Below are 27,072 nucleotides of genomic sequence, written 5' to 3' on the forward strand. Positions count from 1 at the left end.
TTTTGTTGTATTCATTCAATGCTTGTCATGATGAGATGGTATATTTGGGCATCCAGAGATATACTCCAATATTTGACAGCATCACAAGCTCCAGTGCTTAGCCTACACTGTGAGCAGTATCAAAACACAGAGAGAGAGAGAGAGAGAGATAACAAGCCTTCCCTTAATCCACATGCTGGAGACCACACAGATCTTTAAGGATGATAATGTTTTTTACTGTAACATGATCATATCTAGTATCTGGTCCATAATGCAATCTAAGTAATATCCATTTTCCAGTTCATCTTCGTCATCTTCTTCATCGTCGTCATCATCATCGCCATAGCATTATTGTTATTATTATTATTGTTATCATTCATCATCATTATAATTACATTCTCATTATATTACTCAATTATTATCATCACACTGTGTTGCCATGTGCCTGTTTCAAAACATGTGAATGGATAGGACGTGGAATAAATAAAGCATGAGATACTTTTTTTCTTTATTATTTAAATAATGATGAATGAGCACATGAATAAATGAACGGCGAGTTGCTGCGAGGTGTGAATGAGAGAGCATCGAGGCTTCCAAGCGGGTATTGGAGGAGGAGAGGGAGGGTACTTGTGTACGGCATCTCGTGAGCACTGTTTCCCTTCGCTGCCACAGCGCGGCAGCATGCTCGCAATCCGCGGTACTCAATTTAATCTCATGTTGGGGAGGTCTAAAGTTGCCGCTGGATGCCACATATCGACCATGTGATGGGAGCAGACATACCCATAAAAGTGAAACCTCCTGGCACATCCAAGTTAAACTGATAATAGAGAAAGTTGACCGCCAAACTGGGGAGTATACATACCTACACCATGGAGAGGCGAAGAAGCATCAGAGAACCTTACGGCAGCTTCGGCGTGAACATTTAGACTTCATGGAACGCAAATGTGCACATTTATTTTATTAACTGTGAGGAAAGTTACGTGAGAATATACAATGCTTATAAATGGAAGTAATCTGAACAGTTCTTCGCAGGACCTTAACGAGCAACCTCTAAATAGACCTCCGTGGGTCATTACAACTTTGGGCTGCTTCTTGATATTCACAATAGTGGTTGATATTCTGGGGAACCTTTTGGTGATTTTCTCCGTCTATAGAAACAAGAAGCTGAGGAACGCAGGTGAGTGATGCGAGCAAGAGAGAGTGCTCCGAAGAGCTGAGGTAGTTGCCTTTAGTGACTCTTTGCACATACCTTCAGTAAAAGAATGCGGTTTACATCTGTATGCGTTCGGTTCTACGTCCGTATTCGTATTCGTTTCATAGTTGTTTAAATGTGTCTGTTCAAACGAAAAAGCGCCAAACAAAACGCTCACATTTCTACGGTATAGACAAATTGAGTAGCTCAGCGCTGTTGAAGTATTGGTGCTTCATGTATCATTTCGATTTTACGGGAACGTACCATTGTCTTCAAATAATCACCGTATCCTAACACAGGCTTTTCTCATGTGCTGATATTCAATTATATGTGTTTACTTTTAGAATAACCTACAGGCTAATGAGCGTCCTTCCCGGGCACCTCATACTGACTCCAATATTGCTGAGACGATGTTAGAACGCATATTTACATATTGCCCTTGCTGTTACACAGAGAAACAATACATTACCCGTTGTGTCACGATTTCAGAATCATGTGTATATCATGGAAAAAGCTGACTATTGCACTATCAAAGATGCCATGTGATGCGTTATGAATGAATGGCACAGTAACTTGCGTTATGAATGAATGGCACAGTTGTGCAACGTTGTGTATTTTTGTCAGTTCATTAGTTTGCCTTTACAAAGTCATGCCTTTAACTCCAGTGGTCTTATTCGTTGCTACGTATCCCGAATGTTTCCAACCTGAGAAGTTGCCTCTATTCCAACGACAGTGGGAGTAAGTTTACCGGTGTAGACGTGCCTCGCTGCTTTAGATGATCGAGTAAGAATGAATAGAGGAGATTTAAGAGTGACTGATGTACAGTGCCTTGGGTTGCTGGGATGGAGGTATGATTTAAAGCGGTCTATCTTGGCAGCTGTCTCTGAACTTCGAAGTGAACTGCTTCAAGATTGTTTAGGTGTACTGTATATCAGAGGAGCAACCTGAAATTCAGGTAACCAATGGGAATTTCTGTGCACCCATTTACTTTCATAAAATGAGAATAATTGCGGAATGCATATTTTTTCCAACTCGTACTAGTTGGGTCACCCACGGGGCATTTTCAATATGTGTACCACGTATCTCACGCCACACGTTCCGACTAGATAGCAAGACATTTGAATACTAATATTACTGTAACGTTTGAAAACGATTCCCACTCATTATGTGCGGCAATCGTGCTTTAATCTCTTGAGAAGCTGCACCTGCCACTAGACACACTGCTGTGCGCACCCACCACTTCTGAAATGAATGATTCAGTGATTCATAATTTTTTTCAAATAAATATCCATCATTATTCATAACCCTGTTGTTGTTTACACAGCAGGACTATTTCTACCACAGTTGGAGAAATATATGTAATGAGCGTCGTCATTCCTCCGCAACTTTAAAGAATTCCACTGCTGAGTGCATCGGCCCCTCGAAATATTTGTAACGGGGGATGTTGTGAATTGATGTGAAACGCCAGGATGGGATTCATTCTTTGCTCTCCCTCATTCATGTGTCCTGCAAGCTCCACCTCTTTTATTCTAACATAGGGGACATTTTCTCATTTCTCCTTGACTATATTATAATCCCTGTTTTTTTCCACCCAAACTGTACGCAGAATTATGCAACAAGCCACTGCTGTCCTGGATTGAGTTTTTTTTTTATTGGAATATACAGGGACAGCAGTTACATAAATAGCTTGGCAGAAAAGATTATATCTCAATGATTTGGTTGTGCACTGCCTCCTTCATTAGGATTTTAGAATCCAGGGTTGTATGGTCGGTAAATTACGAAGAGACTTTCTCAAAAAGCATTCTATCATTTACCTTGAAACAATGGAATGATTTGTTTAAATTAAGTGTGCGATACTTGCAAGTCTAACAATCGTGTATGTTAAAGTGTTTGTTCATTTTTGTCTGGGATGGAGGGAATCCCGAGGCTTTCTCCACGATCATATTTACACACCTGTCTACAGTGCATATATATATATATCAGGGAAATAATCATAGTCTTAATAGTCATAAATACTAGTCGGCCGAAATGTCCCGTGCCTCACAAGATAAACAATGCACATATATTGCGAAGCAGGCCCCTTCCTTGCATGCGCTCTCCCTCTCGCATTTCGGACAGATGATTAGCTATTGCACTGGGTAAAGCATTCGACTGTGTCAGGAGTCTTCATTTATGACCAGCCCATAAACTCTAAATGCACTTTCGCATTCATAGATTCGTCTATAAGATTTGCCCAGGACTTTCAATCCGTTTATTCTATGCGATTTATCCGAATTTGCATCACATTGGAAGCGAGCCGCCGTGGTTCTACTATGCACCAAAGCAAAAAAAAAGAAGAAAACAAAATAACAGTACAACAGAAACAAACTAAAACATTGACAAAATGTATGCACTTCAAGAGTACCATTGCCTTAGGCACTGGCATATTGCCCACCTTCCTCCCAGCACACACACAACACTGCCTGATGGATGGGGGAAGGGTTGTGGGGTAGGGCTGGAGGGATTTGAAGCTGCAAAGCTCTTAGCACATATCACATCCTCCTCTGTGCTTCAGGCCAGTCCGATTTCAGCAGCAGCAGCAATGCTCCCATAATCTCAGATGTCTCTCACGCTCATACACATACATGCTCACCATACACACACACCTTATATTAAACACATCATCACGTCAGTCTCTCTTTCCATCCTTCTCTCTATCAATCTTTCCTTTTGCTCTCTTTCTCTCTCTGGGCCCTAACAGTGCTGATGCTGGCGTTTGTAGGTCAGTGCTGGAGAGGGAATTACTGGTCTTCCTCTGTGGTGCTCACTGGCTCAGCTCGCTGTAGTCAGTAGCTGGCCCACTGCTGCTTGCCAGAACTGCTGTGCTCCAAAAGTATGGATCATCTGGAAGCCAATTTGAAGTCTGCATTTTTGTTGACTAACAGAAGCAACGCCAAGGTCAATTTGAGTATACTTAAACACTGCGCATTTTCACTGCAGAGTATGTAAACTTCGCTTGAAATCTTTGCTGATAGATCAAATATGTTCATTTATCATTTTGCATACTATAGACTTGATTTGTATTGGTTGGTGATTGAGTGATCACTATATTGTGAGTGCTTGGGCCAGGTAGCAAACACAAATGTCAGGCAAAGAGTCATAAATACTCTCACCTGTCATGTGAGTGAAGTAGTTTTGAGCACGAGGGCTGTGGCACATATCACACACACACACACACCGACACACACACGACACACACGACACACACACACACACACGCACACACACACACCGACACACGCACACACACACACACACCCACACACACACACACAAGGGAATGTGCTGATATGCCTCCATGTCATGAGCACATCTGTCCACCTCTATTGTGACTGACAGGGAGAATACAGCTGTCCCTGCACATTCAGCTAATGGAAATTATGTCATGGGTGGGCGGAGATGTCAACACCTTTGACTTTGAGTGATCAATCAGATTTCACAGGAAAGAAAAAAAGCCTTTTAGATTGACTTCTCAGCATGTGGCATATATTACAGAGGAAGTTAATTTGAGATACCATAGAGTTAGTTTGTCAGTTGCAGTGAACATGTGGAGTAGAATGTGTCATATTCATTAATGCGAACACATTTTTGTCTCTTCCTGGCTGGCTTGGGAGAGAATATGCATTTGACATATGGCACATGCTACCATAAGCAGCATGAGGCAAGCTGATGCCATAATGGGAACTTCATACGAGCTTTCCCATGATTCCCAGTGTGTGTGCTCCAGTTTCATTTGTCTCCAGATGTCCAGGCATGAATTTTTTTTTATTAACGTCACAATTAATTGCATTGCATATTCCGTGGGTTTTCTTTGGCTGCGAGGGGCTGCCCTGGGCTGTATTGTTTTTGGGATTACCACAACCCCCACGTTCATCAGGAGGCCAGTGTTTATTGTCGTAGCTCCATGTCAAGAAAACATTTTTAAACACGTTGCTGAACCGTAGCAGGGGCCTTGTGGATTTTTCCCCACACGCCTGTGCACTTTCTGGGATTTCCCTCTAGTGAGGTAAGCATAGTGGACCAGAAAACTCATATCAGAGTTCGTAAAAAGGACATACGAAGCAGAATGTTGCTGTAAAAGCAACAAAAATAATGCTTTTTCAAAAAAAGCCTTGGGCTGAAAATCTCCCTGTTATCTTAAACTGCAACAGTTAGCAAGCAAACCAACTTTTTGCATGTTGTGGTGTAGGAAGGATAATGACTGACAAGCCTTTGGTGGGAAACTCTTGGCCTGCCTTCTGATTAGATGGTCTGTTGAATGAAGCGCTTTGAGGGCTCAGGCCCCCAGGTGTCAATCTTCTGCAAAGTTCAATGCTGAGTAAAAGTTGCTGGTCTGTGTGAGTTTAAATAGGATTGCAGGCAGTAATGCACAATACACTCAAAATGTAATTATGTAAGCAGAAAAAAAAAGATAGGTAGACAGACAGACAGACAAATCCGGGTAATAGATTCAAGATTGTGAAGCATTTACAGACCACTGGATAATGGTTAAACACTGCCTAGTGAGTCAACAACAAGGATCACAATTTCCTGAGATGCTCTTTCAAAATGACACCATGCTGAGCAACTGCTGAAGCAGAAAGCCTCAGACTGAGGGAGAGAAAGAGCGAGAGAGATTTATTTGATGTGTGTAGACGTGGAAGTGATTTTCCTTTTTCTTATTTTCCAGGAGAGCGTCTAATTACCAGATGTGCCCAAGCCACACAGCGGGAATCCTTAGTCTTTAAACAGTAGAAACGGCACGAGGTGGAACCTGATGTCCTCCTGGATCAAAGCTATCTGTTATGACACACAAAGACCCACATAGGCTTACTCTCTATCTCACCCACACACACACAAACACAGACACACACACACACACACACAAATACAGACACACACACACAGACACAGACACACACACACACACACACACACACACACACACACACACACACACACACACAAACACAGACAAACACAGACACACACACACACACAGACACACACACACACACACACACACACACACACACACAAACACAGACACACACACAAACACACACACAAAAAGTCATCCAGACAGGCATCCATTTTGAAAGCTCACCCGGGCATTTGTGATGTCCTGCTGGAGCGCCTGGATCAGTCTGCCCTAACGGTACTTTGTGTGTTGGATGAGTGAGCCTTAAACCAAAGGAAGGGGAAAAACAGGAAACCCATATGAGGGTATGGGCAACGCAGCACCAGGTATACAAGCAGTGGAAGAGCTCACACAGTACAAACCTCAGTGCTTCACACAGTACAAACCTCAGTGCTTCACACAGTACAAACCTCAGTGCTTAGTGCCTCACACCGGGTCAGCCCTATGTTCCCACAACCCTATGTTCCCACAGCCCTATGTTCCCACATTTCTAAGGATTTTTTTTCATTGACAATTTTGAAAATTAGGCCCTATGTTCCCACAGACCTATGTTCACAGATTTATTTAAAAAAAGGAGTCCCAATGTTCCCACTGCCCTATGTTCTAGGGTTAGGGTTAGAGATTGGAAGCTAGCTAGCTCCTTCAAATCGCCAGCTACGGAATGGTGAACCCTTAACTACCAGGCAGGGGTAGAAATGTGGGAACTGTAGGAACATAGGGCCTAATTTTGTAATGAATATTAGAAATGTGGGAACACAGAGTTGTGGGAACATAAGACCTCATTTTGAAAAAGCTCTTAGAAATGTGGGAACATAGGGCTGTGGGAATATAGGGCTGTGTGAACATTGGGCTGTGGGAACATAGGGCTGTGGGAACATTGGGCTGTGGGAATATAGGGCTGTGGGAACATTGGGCTGTGGGAACATAGGGCTGTGGGAATATAGGGTTGTGGGAATATAGGGCTGTGGGAACATAGGGCTGTGGGAACATAGGGCTGTGGGAACATAGGCACGCTCCCCCTCACACAGTACAAACCTCAGTGCTTAGTGCTTCACACAGTACAAACCTCAGTGGTTCACACAGTACAAACCTCAGTGCTTAGTGCTTCACACAGTACAAACCTCAGTGGTTCACACAGTACAAACCTCAGTGCTTAGTGCTTCACACAGTACAAACCTCAGTGGTTCACACAGTGCAAACCTCAGTGGTTCACACAGTACAAACCGCAGTGGTTCACACAGTGCAAACCTCAGTGGTTGACACAGTACAAACCTCAGTGCAGTCCAGTCCATAGCGTTCCATTGTTATTTTGGAACAGCGTATAGTAACATTACAGAGCCGCTTAAGCACCGGCTAGAGGTTGCATGAGTGCATAATTTTATGAATCGATTACTTGTTTCCTATAAAACTAATAGGCCTAATTGATAGCTTCACCTAACAGCAACCCTCTGTGTCATCACAAAACTTCAATGTTACCTTCCTGTCAGCTAAAATAGTAGGCACTTGAGGTAATACGTACCATCACATGATTAACGTATGATAAAGTACTCAATGTTAATGTAGAAACTCGAGAATTGATGTAACTGCTCAAGCACCCGAATGCTCGAGTGCTCATGCAACCTCTAGAGCTGCTATACCCTGATGGATGACTTTCCAAATGGTTTAATGTTGCTAGGTCCTTCCGCAAGCATAAGGAGAAGTGGGTGTAGTAGAATCACCTGAGCCTTTGTGTGTTGGCCAGTCAGTTATAAAATTAAACTGCTGCGTTACTTTGTTTACTTAGTGTGGATTGTTGTGTATGTATGTTACGGGGTCCGGGCCCTGGGCTCTGTAAAGCGCCTTGAGACAATTTTTATTGTTTTGGCGCTATATAAATAAAGTTGAATGGATAAATTGAACGTCAGTGGCAAGCTGTCAACGGCCTCTAACCCTGAGTGCAGTCTACTGGTGGCCTGGTATTGTTTCACTAGTCCAGAAAGGATCATGTCCTTAGGGAAAGCCAATGCCAGTCAGTTAGCCAGGCGGCCAGCCAAGCACAACCATTGCTCCTCTAGGCTCCTAAATCAGGTAATGTGTGGATCAGTCTTAGCCCCTGATTCCTGGTAGACAGCTGTAAAAATACGAGAGTGATGGGCAGCACATAAACCCAGATGAAAAGAGGAGAGTGAGGCGAGGTCTTAACTGTCTCCGAGACGGATGAGCCTCTGGACCCACGCCAGATCAGGATGGGATCATCAGCCTGTGGGTTTAGGGTTTGGGTTGGGGGGGAGTGCTCCTTTGTGCTCAATCACCTTCCTGATTGCCCTGGAATAGAATAGGAAACCTCTGTAACAGAACGAAGACTGGCTGTAGCAAAAACTGGCAGTAATGAGTTTCTTAGTTTACTCGCCGGTGTAAGACATCTGTGTTGAGGTGGTCACTCAAACATCAGTGCTGGAGCCGAGCCTTCATGGCAAGCTGTTCGACATGCAAAAGTTCTGGGCAAAAAAGCAGAAGAAGTGCAAACCCACCCCACGTCTGCCCTCTGAAACAGCAATAGCATGTAGCAAAGGTAGAATGCAGGGAGACCAGTGAATGAACACTGCATCTACTCAATAGTTTCTGAAGTTGACTGATTCGTTGAGAATTTGTCTGAACAGTGGAGGACATCTCTTTGCCTGGGTTGCTACCTGCAGTTGTGAAGTGCAGTGTCCAATGTCTGTCCCCCTCCCATCACCATAATGGTGTCCCTTGACGTAAGCCAGCATGCGTGGGCTGCTGAAGTCAGTGGCGTGTCAGCCTTTGCCTTCTGTGAACGGGCATAAGGAAACACTTTAAACTGTGTTGGCACTGGAGCTAGGAGTGTTCAGTCATTGTCTGCTCCTTTCAGCCTGAGCTCCTTCCTTCTCAGTCTGCCTCTCCTTCTCAGTCTTTCTCTCGTTCTCAGTCTGCCTCTCCTTCTCAGTCAGTCTGCCTCTCCTTCTCTGTGTGGCACTCCCTGTTTCTTGCTGACTCGCCCTCTCACACACTCACCTGGGCTATTTTTTGCGCTCTCCTTCTCTGGCCATTCTCATCACTGTTGCTCTCCCTGGTTGTTGCTGGTTGTTGCTCTTTCAGAAAATCTCTGCAATTACTGATTTTTCTCCAGCTTTCTCTCTCCTTCTCTCTCTCTCTCTTTCTCTCTCTGTCTCTTGCCTTTCCTCCGCTGCATTCAGTGTTTACTTTTGTTGTTTGAGCTCTCCTGTATTCCCTGGCGCTTACACAAAGCGAGGGAGGTGGACGCATATCAATCTGCTTTTTCGGTCCCTGATCAGAGTGGGGTCAGTGACACCTCTGGCCGTGCTGCCCTGGTGGGCTTGGTGGGTGTGATAGTTTATTGCATTGTGGCTTTAATCTGTCACGAACCTATCAGTCTTCTGAGCACCCTGTGCCCGATGCCGGATCACTGGCTGACGTGGGGGCTGTTTGCAGCTGTCAAGGGACAGAATCTCTTTTTGGAATTAATGCTCTCCTCCTGGTCCCTTGCAAAACAGACTCCTTTGCCGTGCTCATTTTTGTTGGTGTATTTTTCTGTGTCTAATAGCAGAGCAGTGTCTTTGTTCACTAAATGAAGCAATCATGCGACAAGATCAAAGTTGCATTGTGTTAGGTGGTGTTTTGGTTGGTTTTATTTCCCCCCTCCTGTCCTCCTCTGCCATTCTGTTCTTCATCCAATCCACTGTTCTGCTGATTGGCAGGTCAGCCTAGCTGCTTTGGGCTGGATAGGTCAAGTGCATGGGTGGCAGGGGTAGTTTGAAGATCTTTTTTTAAATTATTAGGGTTCCTCCGTCAGGAGGAAACCTATTGTTATTGTAGGTATTCTTCTTATTATTCTTGTGCCATTGGAGTCAATGGCAGCCCCTAGAACCGTATGGTAACTTTTTCTGAAATTTGGCACACTCATTAAGGACAGTCCCTACTTTACTCACACCAAGTTTCATGTCTCCCACTAGACCACACTAGCGCCACCAACGGGTCAAAATTGGACTTTTGTTAACACTGTAACTTTTGAACCGTTTGACCGATTTTCAAAAATGAAATTCAGCAGAAAAGATGCCAAACAGGAAGTAAAGTCATATCTCAGCAAATCTTTCAGATATCAACACCAAACTTGGTAAGCACGTGGGAGACACTACAACATGTTCCGATGTGCAAAGGCAACTTCATATCTTCAAAAATGATTGATATAAAGCAAATTGCATTAATCGCTAACGCTAAAACAATGCTTTACACATTTTTCATTCAAAAAGTGATACTCTGATTCAATCACAAGTTCATATGAAGACACTTGAGAATGTTTAGTACACAAATCTGAAAAAAGTTGACTGTAAGATGAAAAGGAGATTTTTGGTGAATATTTGAAACATGCATGCTTGGCTAATTGCTAGCGCAATTCCCAATGTAATGTAACCGGGTAGCTTTAGGACCCAGGAGTTTATAGGCAAGCCCACGGCTGACAGGCTACATTTGTTAGCTTTAGGATCCAGTAGCTTCTAGACAGCCCATGGCTGACGTGCTGTTTTCTTAAAGTGGCATTATACAGTAATTGTACATCAGGATTAGGGTTAGGATAAACAGTTTTACCTTAAAATAACAGTTTTTTAAAAATTGGGGCGCTACAATGACTTTTCATATGGAGAATCGCCTCCGTGCCATTGCCATACCAGGGTCCGTAGGCATATTACTGCTAAATGTAGGTTTGCCTGAAGCTGCCCAATTTCTACTGTCTGCTGAACTAGTAAGTAACTTATTTGCCGTCTTGCTTTGTCTTGTGTGTTGCACTTGCTTGGTGTTTGACTGTGTTAGGACAGTTGTTGACTAACTAGTTTGTCATAATGTCAAAGTCAGCACATTTCAAGAGATTTCGTTAGTTTTAGCCACTAGCATATCGTTAGCGATTAGCAATTGTTCCGTTATGCTACTACTATAATAGTTTGTTTGTTAGCACTCATGTGCCCTGCACTGGCACAACAGTACAGCCGTGCCGAGCTCCTGGACATAAATCGTGAATTACATCGACTGTCAAGCGAGATATCCATTCCTCCCGAGATCCACAGTTTACCCAGCGAAAGCTCTGCCTCAACGGGCCGGCAGAGGAGACGCTGTGAGCGGAAGCAGAAACGAGGCAAGCGGGCCGGTGTACGAGCTCGGCTAAAGGCTAACCCATCCAAACCACCGCTTCCTTCAATCTTCCTCGCCAATGTCCGCTCAATAAGAAATAAACTGGATGAGATCAGACTACGACTCACAGCACAGAGGACGTTGACAAGCTGCTGCTGCATGATTTTCACGGAGACATGGTTAGACAGCACCACACCAGACGCAGCTATCCAGCTAGCAGGCCGCACCGTCTACCGGGCCGACAGAACAGCTGACTCGGGTAAGAAGTCCGGTGGCGGTCTGTGTGTATTCTTAAATAACTGCTGGTGCACAAACGCAAGCATTGTCGAAAAGTATTGCTGCCCCGAACTGGAACTTATGCTTCTGAAGTGCAGGCCCTTCTACTTACCGAGGGAGTTTGGCATTGTTTTCATCTGTGCTGTTTACATCCCTCCGGACGCTAATGCTAAACTAGCATTAGCACAGCTACATGTCTACATAAGTAAAAGACTGGCCACACACCCAGACAGCGCCTTCATTGTAGCAGGAGATTTTAACCGAGCTAATCTCAGATCTGTGCTCCCCACATTCCATCCAAACGTGACCTGTGCAACAAGAGGCAGTGTGACACTAGACCAGGTGTACACTAGTGTTGTTAAGGCTTACAAAGTACAGTCTGACTCCCACCTAGGCCTGTCTGACCACCTCTCGCTGTTCCTGTACCCCTCATACCAACAAAGAATAAAAGCGACAAGGCCTGCCACCAAGTCCATAACAGTGTGGAATGAGGATGCCATCCCTCAGCTGCAGGACTGTTTTGACAGCACGGACTGGACAATATTTAACAGCCTGGAAGCTCCTGTTGACCCAAAAAGGGCATTGGAGGAATACACATCTTCAGTTATGGACTACATCAACTTCTGCGTGAACAATGTCATAAGAAGGAGGACTGTGAGAGTGTTCCCCAACCAAAATCCATGGATGTGCAGAGAGGTGCGTACACTATTAAAGGCCAGAGATGCAGCCTACAGATCAGGTGATGCACCAGCGTACAGCGTAGCCAGGGCAGCACTGAGGAGAGGCATAAAATCTGCAAAAGCCAAGCACAGGCAACGTGTTGAGCAACTTTTCCACACTCACACCAATCCGAGACAAGTATGGGAGGGAATAAGGGCAATCTCGGACTACAAAGGGACTGCGTCATCCCCCCCGTCCAGCTGTGCTACCCTGTCTGAAGAGCTGAATCAGTTCTATGCACGGTTCGACAGGGACAACACTGGTCAGCTGCCTCTGCCCCTACCCTCTGACGCTGCTGCACCCACTCTGAGCCCCCACGAGGTCAGACTCTGCTTGAAAACCATCAGCCCCAGGAAAGCGGCAGGACCAGATGGTGTGGCAGGCCGCGTACTAAGGAATTGCGGGGACCAGCTGACAGAGGTTTTTACAGACATTTTGAACCGCTCTCTAGCCCTTTCTCATGTCCCCCCATGTTTCAAAGCATCAACCATCATACCTGTGCCAAAAAAGACTGCGGTCACATGCCTGAACGACTATAGGCCAGTGGCTCTCACCCCCATACCTGCTAAATGTTTGGAAAGGCTGGTCATGAAACACATAAGAGGCATCACACCAGCTTCCTTTGACCAACACCAATTTGCCTACAAAGCGAACAGATCTACAGAGGATGCAGTAGCCCTGCTGCTTCACACTGCACTGGAGCACCTGGAGCTAAAGAACACTTACATCCGTATTCTATTTATAGACTACAGTTCTGCTTTCAATACGATCCTTCCAGGCAAACTCATCTCCAAACTTCAGGACTTAAACCTCAGTGCTACACTGTGTAACTGGGTATTGGACTTCCTGACCAATCGCACACAGAGAGTACAACTGGGGAAGCACCACTCTTCGAATTTGACCATCAGCACTGGCGCCCCACAAGGTTGAGCGAGTCACCTCTTTTAAGTTTCTGGGTCTAACGCTGACGGAGGAGTTGTCCTGGGAAAACAACACAGCTTCCGTCTTGGGGAAAGACCAGCAACGCCTCTTCTACCTCCGGAAGTTGAGGAAAGAACACCTTCCTCAGAGACTACTGAGCAACTTCTACCGCTGCGCTATAGAGAGTGTGCTGACATACTGCCTGAACGTATGGTTCTCCAGCTGCACAAAGGCGGAGCAGGCAGCCATCCAGAGGCTGATTGAAACAGCAGGCAGGATCATCGGAGCAGAGCTGCCCGACATCTATTCCATCTCCTCCTCCCGATGCCTGCAGCGTTCAAATCGCATCCTCACGGACCCTTCCCACCCTGCCCATTATCTGTTCCCGCTACTCTCGTCAGGGAAAAGGTTCAGATCAACAAAAGCGCGCACCTCCAGAATGGCAAAGAGCTTTTACCCTCGTGCAATAAGGCTTCTCAACAGCTCACCCAAAACCAACCCACCTCCCCCCCGGCCCGCCCTCATAGACTGCACTCTTAACACTCCACCCTGCAACTATTGATGCACCTCAATGTATATATTTCTTTTTTTAATTTACTCAGGGATATTTATTTATCTATTCATTGATTGTTATTTATTATTATTTAGCTGTGGCAGTTAATGTCCACAGCAATTTAAATTTTTAGCTGTCTGTTGCTGCCTCTACTGTCTCGTTGTTTTTGTGACAATGACAAATAAAATAAAGTAAGTAAGTACTTTAATAAGACCTGCAATAGTTTAAATTGCCGTGTTGTAATGGAGTCAATTATTTGCTGCGAGGTTTACTGAATGCTTTAGGCATTAGCTCCGTGTACTTCAGGTAGGCTGGCAACTCTCTTACTACATCCATAGTAGCTAGCATATTTGCATGGTGTTCAACCTGGTGAGATGTAGCCTAATGTTTTTACCACATAGTGACAGACTCCTCAGCCGTTGACGTGACTGTGGACGAGTGTTGAGCAGCGAGGTTACAATTCAACAGCCCTCGGTATGTTTTGTTACATACGTTAAGAACATTTATATAATGATGCTGTTGCTATTGTGGAACGAATACGGGCATTTCTACCACAGGTAGTGTCCAGCAACTGCCGCTGTTTTTCCCACATTAGTTTTCATTGTTTTATTTATTTCTGTTCTCTGTTTTGTTTAGCTTAAGGGCCTGTTTTGTGTGCGTTATTATTTTGGAGTTATATCTGTATTTTGAGCCTTGGTTATGGTAGGCTTGCTAACCTGGTGACCGTTTTAGTACACTTTGCAGTGAGTGTGTTTGCCCTACAATGCTAAAAAGTTGCAGTCAAATTTGGCAAAATTGCTAGCTTGGATATTATCTTTACATTTAGATGGGTTGGTGGTTACAAACAATGAGGATGCGCATGCAGCTTCAAGGCAGAACAATGCCTACCATTTCACCTTTACTGTATATGTTCCATCCACCCCCCCTTTCTGAATAAAGTTCCATTGATCTGATTTGTTGCTATCTGTTGCTATAAAAAACATTTTAGCCAAGCTAACTAACATTGTTTTTAGCTAGCTGACATTACCATTCAATCACAAACAAAACATGAATAGAAATAACTTGCTAACAGGGTCCTCACGTTTAATCAAAAGCTTGTAGTGAGATGCATGACCCCCGAGACAAGCTTTCATGTTAATAATACTGTTGGTCACCCTGATTGTGCATGTTGTGTAGTTAAATGGGATGAGAGAGTCTGACCATGATAAAGTATTGTCAAGCTGCTGTACCATCACAAGGTACACTTGCAAACAGCTGGACATTAGCTGTACCTTGGTCCAGTTCACTGCATGCCTCTTGTCAGTTGTGTATGACTGAGGCCACATTTACACATAGCCGGGTATTTCCAGAAACGAATATTTCTGCCCCTCCGTTTTCAAAAATAACATCGTACACACAAGGTCGTTTTCAAAAAAGTTTCTGTTTATATGAACCCGCATAAATACGCCCCCGGGCGCCATCATAACTATGCCAAACCTGTAGTCGGCAGTGTAACGGGAAGGATAAAGACATGCAAACCAATCAGAATTCTCAAAACCAACAACAACTACGAAAAACACGATCAACTTCCTTTTCCTTTAGAGAGTAAATATGGCGCGAGGTTCATTTGTATGGTCAGACAGCGAAGTGGAGCTGCTGCTTCGAGTCGCCTTAGATTATAAGGCAAATAAAGCACTCGATAATGTGGATTGGGAATCATGCCAAACTAAATATAGGGATATGTTGGCATTGTTCTTAGAACAGTACCCGTCCGAGACCTCCGAGGAGTATCCTCATGTCAAGGAGGAAATAACTCGGGCGCACCTGACAACGAAAATGAAGGCAGTCAGAGGAAAGTACCGGAATGCAGTCGACACTGGACGTAGGAGCGGCCATGGTAGAGTGGTACTTCTCTACTACGAACTATGTGAGCAAGTTTGGGGTGGCTCCCCTGCCACTACAACCATCCAGTCTGGCATCGAAACTAACGAACTGGACTCTTCCGTCGCACCTTCCCCCACCCCATCTACCACGTCCTCGTCTGAAGTCGCGGAGCTAGAGTCTGAAGCAGAGGTGGATGTTGATGGCAGTGTGGCCCCCACCCCCACAGTGAAGGAGAGGAGAGCCCTGCTTCAGGTATGTAGGCTATTTATTGTCATATTATTGTCATCTATTTATTTTTGGTTTTATTTCAAGGAACTTGTGTGTGTATGTTATTTATTTTAAGACTTCATATATATTTATATCAAATACTTTTCTATATTCCTATACAAAGTCTGTGATTTTTAGTCTTAAGGACTTTGGACATAGATTTATTATGCTGAGGGAAATGTAGGCCATCATTTATTGTGGTGATATCAAATGACTTCAAATGACTTCTGCAAAATTAGTTACAAACTATTATAGTTACAATGAATACATTTTGTTTGGTCTACTTTGTAAAGGCTAAACTGGATGGACACCGGCATGAACGGCTGAAGAGAAAGCTGCCAGCTGAGACCCAGTGGCTGAATGCCATTGAAGAGGACAAAGGTGTCAAGAAGAAACTGATTGAAATGATCGAGACCTCAGAAAAGCAAGCATCTGATAATTTCAGCAAAATAACAGATACACTTGATAGGCTTACAACATCAATTGCTGATGGGTTTAATCTCCTGCGACAAGTCGTGCACACACCGCCACCACCGCCACATTACAACATGCCATTTGACGGAAGAAGTCCTTATGGACAGATATATGCACACACGCCACCACCACAGTCATATTTCCCAAATGCAGCACCAGTTCAGCACTCAGTCCCACCCAACTCATCAGCTGACAATAGAACACAGAATGCAGGGCCACTCAGCACCATCAACACATCAGATTTGACACACACACCTGTCGAGGGCATGGGGCAGTTTTCATTTACTCAAGCCCTTTTCAAGGAAGCTTAGTGAATTTACCTCTGATGGTTGATGTCTTAAAATACATTTTGTGTGTTCTATACCATACTGGCAAGTATCAATTACTTGTATTGGTTTTTTTTTTGGGGGGGGGGGTATTAGTTTTTGGGGGTGTTTAGTGTAAAATGTTACCCCTAGCAGTTCCAATATTTTTGTTAACAAAGTTTACAGATGGATACTATGTACAAACTATGTGCACCACTTGTTGTGTCAATTTAGTTATTCCTCTTGAAGTCTTAAGTTTACTTGAAGTAGCTTTTATTTATTATTTGAACATTTGCACTACAGAGGCAGCTTATTTGCACTACTACCTCTGATTTTCTGGCTAAATGACAATCAGGCATTTTGTTTTTGTGTCTTGTCAAGTGTCTCTTCAGAAGTAAAATGTCTGAAAACTGAAGATGTGTGTCTGTGATTAATCAATATGGGCCAAACCAGATCAACTTATTTCAGAAAGCTTTCACACAGGACCATTAAGAATTTCTCATTCTTTATGTGGATAATGGTATTCTACCAAACATGCAAACATTAACACTTGGCAATGTCAATAGATTCCATTCAAGTGGCTTGTTAACTATGTACAATGTAAATGTAAAAACAGAAAACAACTGTAAACATATTTGCTTGAACAAACGTCTTGTACATTTAAATGCTGTGATGAACATAGCCAAAACATTTTGAACAATGAGATCTTAAAGGGTTGTATTTGTAGCAGACAGTTTTGTCTGACGCTCAGTATGACTGAGTATGACACACTGGATGACACGCTGGAAAGAGGTTTGTTCCTTTTAAGGATCCAGGAATTGGGTTAGGATTCTCCTGACCCTCTTCCCTTCTGCTGTCATGGAGTCACCTCTGACAGCTGGTTGTGTGTCTGGCTGGTTGTCCCGGTCATACTGAATTGCCTCAACTATACTATGGTCGTCTACTCTGTCCTTAGAAGCCTCACAGTAATTGTGCAGCACAAAACACGCATAAATTACAAAGGGAAGATCATCTAGATTAATGTCCATAGCCCTTCTCAGTGCTCCGAACCGGGCTTTTAGCCTCCCAAACGCACACTCTATCACCATCCGTGCTCGGCACAAAGATAGTCCAAAGTACTGCTCCTGGGCAGTGCTTCCCCCATTCACATACTCTTTCATCACATATGGGAGCAGTGGATATGCAGGGTCACCTAGTATGTACACTTGTATTGGCTCTTCATTTTCAATGATTTGCCTTGGACAGGGAGGGATGTTTCCATTTTTCAAGGACGTGTTCAGGGAAGAGTTTGCAAAAATACGGGCGTCATGCACGCTCCCAGGCCATTTCACAACTACGTCCATGAATGAATATTTATAATCACAGGTGGCTTGAATGTTTAAGCTAAACCTCCCTTTTCTATTGAGGTAATCAGTGGAATTGGCAGAAGGTTGCTTAATTTCTACATGTGTCCCATCCACAGCACCTAGGCACTGAGGGAGGCCATGAGCTTCTTCAAATCCCTGCACAAGGGACTGGACAGCAGCTTCTGTTTTTGGCAGTTTTATATATTTAGGACCCAAATCAACTGTTATGGCTCTACACACCTGTCTGATTATTATTGAAACGGCCGGTCTAGACAGACCGAATGCGTTTGCCGTTTTACGTAGTCTACCCTCATCAGACAAATAGTATAGGGTGAGGGCAACTTTTTTAACAACACTGACTGGCGACCGCATGACAGTAGTCTGACCTTCTATAGAGGGGCGCAGTAACTCTGAAAGAGACAGAAGTGATGAGCGCGACATTCTAAAGTTTTCATGCCATTCTTCTGGGAGGACGAGTTCTTTTTCGAAGTTTTCCCACCAGACAGCGGTTCGCCCTGGTCGGACCCAAAACCGTCGGCGGCGACGTTGGCAGGCAATGTACCTACGTCTTGGGAGTATAGAAAGCTGAAGAAGGACTGCTGACCTCCGTGCAGTTCTTCGCCTCTGCTCCTCGATGTAAAAAATCAGTTGTGTTTGTAAATACAAACAGGCCAAAAGGGTTTGCATTAACGCACAAATGAGCACTACCTTGACACCATCCATGATCAGTAGCCTGAGCAAACTAACTGTAAACATAGGACGCTCACATGACGTGAAGCATTTTTAGTCGCATACTGTGACGTTTGACAACCTAAAACTCCGTTTGACCTAGTTCACACGCAAACACAAAAACGGAGTTTTCAGAAATCTCCACTTTGGCCGGAGTTTTTAGAAATGATCGTTTTCCGTGATAAAACCTCCGTTTTTGTGTAAATGAAAGGCCAAAACGCATGGAAATATATGCGTTTTCCCATCGTGTAAACGGGGTCTGAGACTAGAGAGATGTCAATTCAGGGAGAGTTCCTATAACCATGGACTTTTAACCAGTTTTGGGAAATTTTGAAAACAGTGTTATTGTGTGGGACTATGTTTTTTGGGCTACTTCTAATCCTCATGCGGCCGCCGCATTTATCCCTTGGCGTGACCTGCACTGGGAAAGAGGAAAACAGCATGGATGGGGAAAGTGTGTGGGCAGAGCAAGCAGTAGTAGTACATAACCTACAAACGTCCTTTAGTGAAGTGTATCCCCACTTTCATACAGTTATTGTTGTAATCAAAGCTTTTAAAGAATGGATCTCTGCATTAAGGGCCTGACCAGAGCACAGGTGGCCTGACAGAACACGCTTCAAAGTTGTCACTTTCAAAAGGGTGGCATTTTAACCCTGTCAGTCCAAAATGTCTAAAACTTGGTACCCATGACTTATTGCTCATGGGAAACAAAAAAGTCTCAAGAACCCATAATGTCACCAGCATGGATATTTCTCGACAGTGATAATTGGTGAATAATTAAAAAAAATTACTTCAAATCAGCCATTGATCCAATTATCTGTCCAATGTTGTGTACATGTATGAAATACATGTCAGTGTCATGTCAATTTTGTAATGATTGGAATGTTGAGGAGGAACCCGCCATTGCTGCCTGCAGCTATATTTATTATTATTATTATTATTATTAATAATAATAAACATTATTATTAAAAACGTATTTTTTGTTTTAGTTCTAGCATTCCATTTTGTCCATGAGCCCTATAAGAGGTCAGGAGGTCATTGGCGCATTCAAGGTTGTTAGGCGAAAATTCACTCAAGTTACCTCAGGACTCCGGAGTTGCATAAAAGTATATTTATTCAACAACAACAACAACAACAACAAGCTTGTCAGGCTCATCCACGTCCTGGCGGGGCCAGAGAGAGGCACGGGCTTACTCCCAGACTGCAGCAGACGAGAGAAGCAAAATAAAACACATCACACAAGGTTTATATAGAAAGAAGTTATCGTTCTCTGACGCCAAAACACTTTGTCAGCAGGGATAACCTTTTGGTGGGTCTCCGACATCCGAGGTCATCTTACTATGCTTCCTGTCATGCAAGGATGTCAGTTTTACACAAGGACGAAAGAAGCACAGTTCGACCCTTCTTATCACCTCTAACCCAAACATGGACAAAAGGTTCCTTCTCTTAAACACATATGCAGACCAAGTGGCGTCAACACCTAATAATCTAAGTCACACACACACACAGAAACACAGAAAAGCCATGTTCCTGCTTACATAAGCACATGATTAATACAAGGTCATTATTAATACAAGGCACTTGATTAATACATTCTTAAGTCATTAACAGTGTTTCAAAATGAATTCTATCAATTCTTAATATGAGATTTCTAAAGTTCTAGGTTTGGCGGCTCTCATGACTGTCCTTGTCCGTGTCTCTGGAGAGAGGGCTTGGGGGTGGCAAAAAGCTGTCAACGAGGGTCAAACAGAGCCAAACAGAACTAACAGGGCCAGAGAGTGAGGGGTACATGCTCCTAGAAAGGCACTTACTCATTCCCTCTCACTCCCTGTCTGTCTATGTCGGTCAGCCTCTCTCTTTTACGGCTTCCTCCTGTTGCTGGTTGTGGTCTTCCTCTCAAGGGTTTTGGCAGCTTTTATGTGTCTCTCTACACCTCATCTTCCATTCCATTATCTTTTGGACAGAGAAGTTATGCTCCTCTCTGACTTTTTTCACTTTTTCGTGTTATCTCCTCTTCACTTCACTCTCACTCTTTCACCTTTTTTCTTGCTCCTCACTCTGCTTACGATCTTACTAATATATTTCTCTCCCCTTACCTTTACTCTTCCTATGTCTGTCTCTAGCTGAGCTCTCTCTCTCTCTCTCTCTTTTTTTCATCAACCATATTTTTGCCGGTGTGTCCTCATTCCTCATGACACTGCTGTCTGTTCACATCACTCGTGAAGCCGCCCCCTGCCGCTCGGAGCAGGCTGTGTGTCGTCAGACCACACACCTGTGGAGCCGTCCTGCCAATAGTGCTTCATGTCAAAGTGCACGGGAGCGCCGCACGCCTCACGCAACCCCAGGGCCCACATAGTGCCTGTGTGTGTGTGTGTGTGTGTGTGTGGTTGTGTGTATGTGTGTGTGTAGTTGATGTCAATGTGGTTGTGTGTATGCGTGTGTGTAGTTGATGTCAATGTGGTTGTGTGTATGTGTGTGTGTAGTTGATTTCCATGTGGTTGTGTGTATGTGTGTGTGTAGTTGATTTCCATATGTGAGTGTGGTTGTGTGTATGTGTGTGTGTGTAATTGATTTCCATGTGTGAGTGTGGTTGTGTGTATGTGTGTGTGTAGTTGATGTCAATGTGTGAGTGTGTATGGTGGATTTAGGGAAGGCATACTGAAATCCCACTGCCATCTCATGTAGATGAAATGTCTTTATCTCATTCTAGGAGTCCCATTTTCAATCGCCCCTTTCACTCTGAGCTCAGTTGTTCCTCTCTGAGCATGCACAATATTCGACAGAGGTGTTATCCTGCTTATGGTGATGCGTGGATGATGCGTGCACATGGCAAGCTTGCAGTAATGAGATCACATAAAATCTGAGGCTTGTTCAAGGAGAACTGTGCACAACAAATGAACACAGTACACACGGAGGATGATGGGAGAGGTATTTTTGTGTGCGTGTGTGTCTATGTAAGTGACCATTTACACTTCAGTTCTTCACATTCCCCATAGCTAAGGCTTGGCAAGACAAAAAAAAAACAGATACAAATATAGAATGACAAAAATGAGACAGACAGACACATAGTTGGGAGAGCCAGTGAATGAGAGTGAGAGAGAGAGAGAGCAAATGGGAGAACCTGTAAGACAATTAAACGAAGGCATATAGAAAGAGCCATTGGAAGAGACACCTTGGAAAGCCAAGCTTAATTTTCTAACCCAAGGTGACAGTCAGTCACTCAAAGCTGGCTTACATAAGATGCCATTATGTGATACAAACACACCAATGTTCCAAACCCCAGCGCCGCTCATGTGAACACTATGTCCCTTTGATCCGAGGCACAGAACAAAGATGGTGCTGCTCGTTACAGAGGCACTCCTAATTTGGCCTCAGTGTTGGTTAGAGGAAATAGATGTCTTAAAAAGGAGTAACTGAAAAGGGAAAGAGAAGGAGAGACAACGAGATAGGAGAGACTGATTGATACTGTTTATATTTGTTATATTCTTCTTTATGGATTAAGTCACTTCAGGCCCAGAGTAACCTTGGAAAAAAAAGTATGGAAAAAAGAATTTAAAACATAAAAACATGCATGAACTGGCAACAGGATGAACAGAGAGACATGGACAGCATGAGTAGACTCCAGACTAGAATGACTAGACAGAAGAAAAGCGAATGGGTCTGAAGACACAGAGGTCAGGAAGGCGGGAAGCTTTAAGAGGTGTGAGGATTGGATGTGGGAAATTTAAACAGTGAGAGACCAGGTGTCCTCGGAGTCTGAATGTATACAGGGCAAGGGCGTCAGAACTGGGGGACTGAGAGGCTGAAGTAATGCATTACAAAGACTGTGGTGGAGGAGGCATTGAATAATCTGACACGGTCAGGGAAGAGTTCAGTGTGGGGAATATGAAGAAAAGATCCTTACAAGAGGGGCTGGTGATGGTGTGGAGAGGGGGTAGAGTTCAGGGAGGTCAACAGTGGTAAGTCTGTAAGGGCTGATGAGATGTAAACCAGTTCAGATGCAGAGAAATCACTGGGATACAGACAGATTTCCTGGTAGTTGAAGCTACTGAAGGCAATACAGAGACCACTAACCTTCTTGCTTCATCATGCTTTAGAGTGTTTGATGTCTGTCAGAGTTCTAGAGGCGGTTTGTTGGCAGGGGCAGAGCAGAGTCCAGAGTTAAAATACATTTGTAAGTTGCTGGTATCACAGTAAATATTGAATATTATATTCTGCTATAGGTTAAATTGATTAAGTGCAAAGCGGTCCATTATGTTACATCATGAAATAAACGTCTTCTCTTTTCCTGTCTCTCTCACCCTCGCTGTATTGATGGGATTTTTTTTTTCAGAAAGTGCATTAAACCATTTGTCTATGCAAAAACCAACCCCAGAATGCACACATCCCCCCTTATATGATTATGAGGTAATATGAGTTCCCCCCCCCCTGCATCTGGTGATACAGGGCGACTGTAATAGTAAGTGTGTGTACGCTTGTGTGTGTCGGATCTAGCCATAATCATATGTCTGTGTATTTTGGGAGATAAGTATTGTTGCGTGTGTATTTGTGCGTGTGTGTGTTCATGTGTTTGTGTGTGTGTGCATATGTGGGTGCATGTGTAAACATAAAATAATAAATTACAGTGAGTCCGTTGTGCTCCACAACTACAGCTGTTGTAAAGCCAACCATAAAGAGGGATTGGGGTTACATTTCACAGCCTATATACAGTAATGGATCTGGTACCTACACCAAAATGGGTCATAAATTATTTGCCAGCTCAGCAGTCCATTAACTGGTCTATTGTTTACTTCTCTCTCCTCCTCTTTTTCATATTGTTCTTCTTCTCCTTCTGTTTCATCATGTTCCTGTTGGCTGGTGTTGGACACTGCTCAGAGAGATTGGCTACGGAATGGTGTCTCTCTAATACACACACACACAAATACAAACACACAAATACAAACACACACTTACATACACACACACACACACACACACACACACACACACACACACAGACACGTGCATATATGTGAACTCACTCGCATACAGGCAAACACACACGCAGATACAATCTGAACAGCAGGATTCAAGGCCCCAAGCTGAACAAATCGCCTCCGTATTTGCTGTCGATATTAATTTCATCATTGTGAACCAGAAAGGTAATGGTTTGTGAGTTTGTGTGTGTGTGTTTGCATGCATTTAATGGCTTCTCTCTGTGGGTCAGTGGAACACTGTTGTGCATGCCATCCCATCTAGTGTGTGCGAGCCAGACTTGCTCTCAGTCCCTCTGAAAGTTTGAGCCCATTCTGCTACTTTGTGTCTTCTGAGTAAAGCTTGAGTAGCTAAGCGATAAGACACACTATATAGGCCTCACTATATAAAACACCACTGTATGATTCCTGGACACGTGTGGAAAATCCATCAGTAGTCGTCAAATCAAAAATGTTTTCCCTTTGCTTTGTTACATTTCATAATGACTCATTCAATCACCATTTTCCCTCCCCTTGTACACAGTCCATAAGCGGTTTAGTGAGAGGGCAGGCATTTTTGTTCTGAATTTTCCACGTTTTGGTCTGGGTCCAGAGAAGCACATTTAAAAGGGATTATGGTATTTCACCTGGAGGGATTGTGTCTATGTCAGAGGAAGAATATGTGTGTGTGGGTGTTTGTAATAGAGTGAGAAAGAAGAGGCAGTGGAATGTGATGAATCTTCTCTTTATACAGGGGATGGATGAAGATACTAGACTCTCATCAATAGCATCATAAACAGCAGAATGTAGTGTCTTTATTGGAGCAGTAACAGCCTGTTATCCGGAACCCTCTCTGAGGCGCCTGCGTGGGTTTGGCACGTGCCCAAGAGCAATAGGAAGACATCGAGGGGGAAATAACATGTTTGATCTGATAACTAACTCTGGCTCCGCTGCTTGACCCAGTCGGGCCTAAACACTCACCCAATGCTGCCGACGCTCCAGTGTTTCAGGGTTGGGTGGGCTTACGGAAAACAGGACTGGGTGTGTTTATAAACACTGTGATGTCACTTGAGGAAATTGGGCCAATTGTGTTGACGTTCTTGGTAATTGATTACTGTAACAACAATGCATTTGTAATTTATGAGTCAGGAGCTGGAAATAATAGCAGTTGTGGGGATGATGTAAGTGAGAGAAACGGGTGAGGCATTGGAACAGTGTTCATTTTGACAAGATTTTTTTATTTTGTTGTAGTCTTAGTCGTTTAATTAACATTGTAGTAAGTTTTAAGTCACATTTCTTTTTTTTTTGTTTCAGGCAAAATTTAGTGAGTGGAACTTTACATTTTTCATTAAGTCTATGAGACGTGATGTTACTGTTTGCCTAATGTTATCAATCAACATATTGATATTTACCTTGGCATACACTGCTGGATGCCATGACTTCAGCTGTCATTTCAAATTGCTTGTGTTTTTTTTTTCACTTCTCCTCTGTTGTTTTCTAACAACTTGGCAGGCCACTGGTGAAGATGAGGCAGTCATCATTTGACAAGCCAGCTAAAGTCATTAGTAGCTATGACAAGGTTAGCTTGCTCACATGAGTTAAATTGAAAGCTGGCATTTGCGCAGACAGGCACCAAGCAGGAAAAACAACATCATCCAATGATGATCCAAGATGCTTGGAGGCAGTGAGAATTTGTACTTGCACTAACTTACTTAGAGAGCCAGTTATTTCATCTCGTCTTACTCGTCAGGGCATAAGAACCGAGATTTATAGAAAAGTTATTGTTTGTTTTGCGTTACAATTTAGTCATGAAAATAAAAGGTTGTCAACGAATACATGCAGTGTCTACAACATTTTCATAGACACTGCAAGTGAATTCGGTATTGGTGAAGAAAAGAGAACAATGAAAGAGATATACAGAGATGAAGGGTGAGACGTGTGTGTGTATGATGGCGATGAGAATTGATACGGGGTGTGTGTGGGTGTGGGTTTGGGTGTGTGTGTTTGTGCACGCCTGTGTGTAGTACGCCGTTTGTTGAAACTTCTGAAGCTGACAGTTTCTCCATGGTTCAGTGCCGTTTTTCTCCATGGGAAATGGTGTGGCCTCCGATCGGTGAGAAACTCTCTGTATCACTTGCCAAATCAGACAGGCCAGTCTCACCGTGCCTACTCACTGAGACGCCCTACTTTTTATTCCCATTCTTTATGACACACACAGAATGGGCAGACTAGGAGAGAAAGAGGGAGGGGTGGATGGAGAAAGAGCGGAGGCTTAGAAAATAGTGAAGTATTGGTTTATCTTATCTCCATGTCACTTGCAAACACCTTTTGTAATTTGACAGGAACTAATATTGTTTTAGTCTGTCAAAAGCTCATCACGAGGAAGTCTAGCATGGCGAGGTCTGAGTCCTTCATTTTTCATCTCTCCAGTTATTGGCAAAAGTGTTTTTTTCCCCCCATCAATGAAAAGTATTAGATGAGAGCGACGTAATGATGAGAGAACGGCTTTTTGTTAAATTTGAAGGCAGCAACGGTTATTTCTACTTGAAAGTGCTGGAGTGAATGTGGCTCGGTGTGGTGTTTCCTTTGAGGGCTTGTCATCAGTGAGCAAATTACTAACACATCGCTTATCTGATCTCACCAAGTGCTCCCAAGCGAATTAGTCCACCCAAACCTCTGGAATGCCTCATTGTAAAGGAACTGTGTGTGTAGGTGTGTGTTCACTTGTACGCGGTACATGTGAGTGCGTGCAAACATGCACTGTATGTCACAAGGTGCGTGCCTGTTAAAATATATTGTATGTGCATAGTACATGCATGTGGTAGCAAGATGGTAAGTCAGAATTTGGTCACATTTGGTTGTACCTGTGCGAACACATAGCTTTGGAGATTTGGTCAGTGTCCATTACCTTGTGTTGGGTGTACAAGTGTTTGCCTCTGTGTCGGGGTTATTTGTGTGTGTGTGTGTGTGTGTGTGTGTGTGTGTGTATGTGTGTATTTGTGCATGCATGCGTGCGGGAACTGTGAAGCCATCCTGCCAAGGTGGAAATCGGTGTGGCAGAGCAAATAAATAAAAGATAAGTTTTCGCCTCTGAGTGTGGCTCTGCACTCACCTAGTCTGCGCCCGTCACTCCTGACTATCGCGTTTCAGTCCCTCACCGGCTCCAAAACACCCCGCTGGTCCCAAATGGCTTTCGCCCAACCCAGACAGCCTGCCCAGGTGGAGACAGCAAGCGAGCCAGAGCCTGATGTATGACTATGTATCGCCATCTCTGAGGCACATATCTCCCCATTAGCTCACAAATTAGTCGCTGCCTCTCACGGCTAATAGATATGGGCAGAAAAGGATAGATTCTGAATGACAGCAGTATGTGTTAATTACATTACAGCCGTTTCAAGAAAAAACTGAAGCTAGTAT

General features: G+C 43.8%; 1 protein-coding gene across 1 annotated transcript in view; it reads left to right on the forward strand.

The window, feature by feature from the left end:
- The first annotated feature begins 567 nt into the window (after nt 1-567).
- Nucleotides 568-27,072, forward strand: part of mtnr1aa (melatonin receptor 1A a) — a 39,525-nt gene continuing 13,020 nt past the window's right edge. Inside the window, exon 1 of the mRNA XM_012835219.3 lies at nt 568-1,156. Coding sequence (XP_012690673.2) covers nt 973-1,156 — 184 coding nt within the window. The 5' untranslated portion in view covers nt 568-972. The remainder of the gene's footprint in view (nt 1,157-27,072) is intronic.

The sequence above is a fragment of the Clupea harengus genome, chromosome 22, assembly GCF_900700415.2.
Source record: "Clupea harengus chromosome 22, Ch_v2.0.2, whole genome shotgun sequence".
NCBI lineage: Eukaryota > Metazoa > Chordata > Actinopteri > Clupeiformes > Clupeidae > Clupea > Clupea harengus.